Source organism: Sinocyclocheilus grahami, unplaced genomic scaffold, assembly GCF_001515645.1.
Source record: "Sinocyclocheilus grahami isolate Dianchi unplaced genomic scaffold, SAMN03320097.WGS_v1.1 scaffold246.1, whole genome shotgun sequence".
NCBI lineage: Eukaryota > Metazoa > Chordata > Actinopteri > Cypriniformes > Cyprinidae > Sinocyclocheilus > Sinocyclocheilus grahami.
The window spans coordinates 449,826-454,127 of NW_015505425.1; the positions used below are offsets into that span (position 1 = coordinate 449,826).

The 4,302-nt window shown below is 37.8% G+C and overlaps 1 protein-coding gene across 1 annotated transcript in view; it reads left to right on the top strand.

The window, feature by feature from the left end:
* The first annotated feature begins 2,297 nt into the window (after positions 1–2,297).
* The window catches only part of stxbp5l (syntaxin binding protein 5L), a 178,515-nt gene continuing 176,510 nt past the window's right edge, over positions 2,298–4,302 (top strand). Inside the window, exon 1 of the mRNA XM_016289454.1 lies at positions 2,298–3,136. Coding sequence (XP_016144940.1) covers positions 2,969–3,136 — 168 coding nt within the window. The 5' untranslated portion in view covers positions 2,298–2,968. The remainder of the gene's footprint in view (positions 3,137–4,302) is intronic.

Genomic DNA, 4,302 nt, shown 5'->3' on the forward strand with positions numbered 1-4,302 from the left:
CTTACATACATCAGTCGTGATAGGCCACATTATAAAGATAAACAAATCCATTTGGGGATGTGTGTCAAGTGACGAGCTAAATTACCACAATAAACCTAATCTTTTTTTTTAAACCTTATTGCATTTACAACATCGTAGAATTGAAGAACATTTTGGTTACAAATGTTTTGTTTGTATCTCTCGTACTTTTAAAGTTCAGACAGATTTTGTTCTTTAGACAGTCATAGAAAATGTTGTCTGGAGTATGTGCCAATAAAGAGGCCTTGGCATTCATGATGAAAAGTATATTTAATGAAGAGATTTTAAAAAGCAATTACATGTGGCAGCCTACTGAGCTTCTAGTCAGTTAATTGGGGGAGCTTGAGTCTGATCTATAATTTTATAACCAATAAACAGTCAAAGCAACTAATAACGGAAAATGTCAGGATAAAAATACTAGAAAGCATAATGTTTCTACTCTGTAATCATGGTAATTATGAACTCCCCTCTAGTCTTGTGAAAGAGGATGCAATGAAAGAGAATGCAGTGTTTCTGATTCCAAAACTAAGTACCTTTAAGCACCCAGATCTCTACGGAACATACAAAATAATCTGCAAGATCTCTTGATTGTTAGCAGTTTTGAGGCACCTACAAATGGTTTAATAGTGTTAAAAAGTGTGTTTGTGTATGTGTGTTTGTGTGTGTGAATGTGTATATACTGTTACTGTATATATAGATGATATATATATATATAATATTATATTTAAAAATATAATGAATAATTTTTATAAATTAACTAAATTAAATCAACTTCCACAGTTTTAAAGGTAGTTTGCAGGTAAGTTGTTCCAAGCATCTTTTAGAAGCTGTAATTTTAAATAATGAAAGTTATAGTTAAAAGTTTAGTTGGAATGGAGTTTGAAATGCAAATGAGGAACACTTGCTTTTGTGATCAGCCAATGTGCTTTTTGCGCATCATATAATATCCAAAGAACAGAACAAATAAAAGATTAAGACATAAAATATGTTGTTTAAAACTGAAATGTGGTTATTTAGACCAGTGTTTCTCAACCAGGGGTCCGTGGTTTTTGTATAAATTTAGTATATTTATACATGACATGCTACCATGAAAAAAAAATCCAATATATCTGATGATATGGCCAAATACTGGACAAGTCAACTAACTTGAATTATACTTGACTGCATTTGGTCCTCACAAAGACACAAATGATACATAGATGAGTCAATTTTGTTCTGGGGGGTCCTTGAGGATGGTTCTGAATTGGACTGGGGTCCGGTACGCCAAAAGGTTGAGATTCACTGATTTAGACTAAACAAATCCTTGCCGAACTGATGACTGCTTGTCTTAATCTTCATTGCATACTGTTCTTTTTGATAGTCTATACTATATATAGTCTAAACAGATATCTATAGTAGACTATAATACATTCGGTAAATTAGAAAAAATTAAAAAAAACTTGGTTTGGATTTATAACTTCGTTTGTGTATATGATGTTCCATGTAATCATAAGATTCCGAATAAAATTCACAGAAGCATCATCAGCATACAAATCTCTGTAACTGGTATCAACAACATGAGCAGATTTCAGCGGAAAAGACTCAATGGATAAACCGTACCGAGGGGAGAGATGATGTAAACGTTTATGTAATCTGCATCTGCGAGATGCACATCACATCGCCTCCTAGAGGCCACTGCTGCCTCTCAGAGGAGTCACATTATGGACGGGATGGGATGTATAGAGTGTGACCATAACTAGGTAACCACAATTCAGCCACTGCTCCAACGTACCTCCTTAAGTTTGGTATAGCATTTTAATTCTTTGTGTAATTCTTAAGCGAATATGAATCTTTTTCAGTTGTTTTGAGACTGGTCATTTAACAATGAAAGCCTAAACTACACCTCTACGTTGACATGAACTCAGCCACAGCCAGCAACACTGCAGGACGTTCAGATGTATACCGATGTCAAACTGGATGCCAACATAATGTTATGGACGTTTGTGGTCCGCTGTTTTTAAATATCTGAAAGATTTCAATTTAAGTTGTTGGCATGAAAAATTACTGTTTATTTGAATATAGTTTGGTGCAATATAGGTAATATTAAGTTTAAGAAAAATTCTGCAAATAATTAAATCACTATTTCATTGTTTGTGGTTAATGAAGCACATGGTCCAATCGCTGCAGCTGGAAGGCGGGGATTACAGTAGGGCCGTAGCACATGGTCCAACCAGGACAGAGATGGGTGTGGCTGTCTTTCGCTCAATCTTTCAGCACCTTGGACAGCAGCTCGCACTCGACTGCGGGAGAGATTCTGGGTGCTGGTCGAGGGTGCTCGCCTCCTCTTCTCCCAAATTACTCAGAAGAAAGAAATAGAGAAGGGGATTTCACAGACAATCTTTCAGATCGTGAAATTTCATGTCCTTTCGCGGCAGTTTCTGATCCATTTTCGACGTTGGCACGTCGCTATACGCTGCTTCTCTGCGGCGTGTCTCTTCTGCGTCTGGGATCCCAAACAACAAGCGTTCAGCGTGAATTTTGCCGTGTACAGCGATTGAATCGCGATAAAATACGGCAAGTAACATTCATTTGACCAAAGTCAATTGTACTTTACTATGTTTCTGACATGCCTCCTGAGAACGTTTACTAGTTGGATGCGATACCGTCCTGCGTAAGTGCCATGAAGTTTCTTGGTTCTTCTCCAGCCTGGTTCAGGCTTTAATGCGCACTGAACCTCAACTCGCCTTTCCCCCCAAATCCATCATCTTCTTTTTGTGATCAACAGCCTTATTTTGGAAGATGAGGTTTTTCTGCGACTTTTTGTGCACATAAATTGTGAAAGGAAGAAGAAAACCGGAGTCTTGAATTCGTGCTGTGAAGCCGCATCATCTCCTATGCCGTTTTAACCGTCTCGACGGCACGTTTTGAGATTGTTCAAGAGAAACGTTGAAGTATAAACACAAGGATAAAGATGAAGAAGTTCCGCAAGGTTTTGGACGGGTTGACCACTTCTTCACCTGTCAATCCAGGTGGATCACCCGCGTGCGGCAGTGCGGCTGGGACCCCCAGTACGGCACCGACACCGCGGGAGCTGGAAATCCAGGAGACACTGATGTCTGAGCACTTCCAAATCTGCAAGGTGGGTGCCCCTCTGTAGCTTGTCGCAAAGGACTCGTCTGTCATTGCATAGAGATGTGCAGCTAGTTTTGGCCAAGAGGCCTGTGCTAATCAATGCAGCTGTTGGGGGAACTGTTGTTGATAGAGCCACAATAGAAATTGCAGTGCACCAGCAGCTGACACAATACACACAGACACATACTGTAGTGCAAAGATATTGTGAACCACAAATATGGTCCGTTTCGAATCATTAAGAGATTAACATTAAGAGAATTCTGTCATATCCTCACCCTCATGTTATTCAAAACCTATATGACTTTCTTTCTTCTGCAGAACACAAAAGAATATATTTTGAAGAATTTTGGTAACCAAACCGTTTTGGTGACCACTGACTTCCACAGTATGGACAAAAAACACTGAGACATTTCTTAAATTATAATTGTATGTTCCACAGAAGAAAGAAAGACATACAGTTTTGGAATTATATGAATTATAATAGAATTTTCTTTTTTTTTTGTCAACTATCCTTTAACAGTTGTAAAAAAACCCCCCCAAAAACACCAGTGGTGAGATAGAGCCAGAATATTTGTACCGTCAGCATTTACATTTTCATCGTAGTTCTGACTCTCTCTTTTAAGGGGCTCTACTACTGACAAGCAATGTTTCTCAGTCAAGTGTTTAAGCATCAGTATTGACATATTGAAGTGCTAAATGGATAGTCCACACAAAAATTTAAATTCTTCAGTGTTTCTCAGTCCAACCTTTCACATCAGCAAGACCGTACTGAAATGTTAAATTGATAGTTCACACGAAAATAACAATTCTGTCATTATGCACTGACCCTCATGTTGATTCAAACCTGCATGATGTTTTTTCTTCAGCAGAACACACAAAAAAGTAGTTGTTAGAGACTGACAACCTCCATTCACCAATTCACTTTTCATCTCCTTTAGTGGAAGAAAGTCATTTTGGAACGATGACAGTAGATAGGCCTATACATTTTTATTTTGGGGTGAACTATCGCTTTAACCTTACCTTTTTGCCAAAGAGTATTTCTAATAAGTTTCTTATTCGTCAAACTTCCTTGTAACTTTTGCTCTATCTATCTATCTATCTATCTATCTATCTATCTATCTATCTATCTATCTATCTATCTATCTATCTATCTATCTGTCTGTCTGTCTGTCT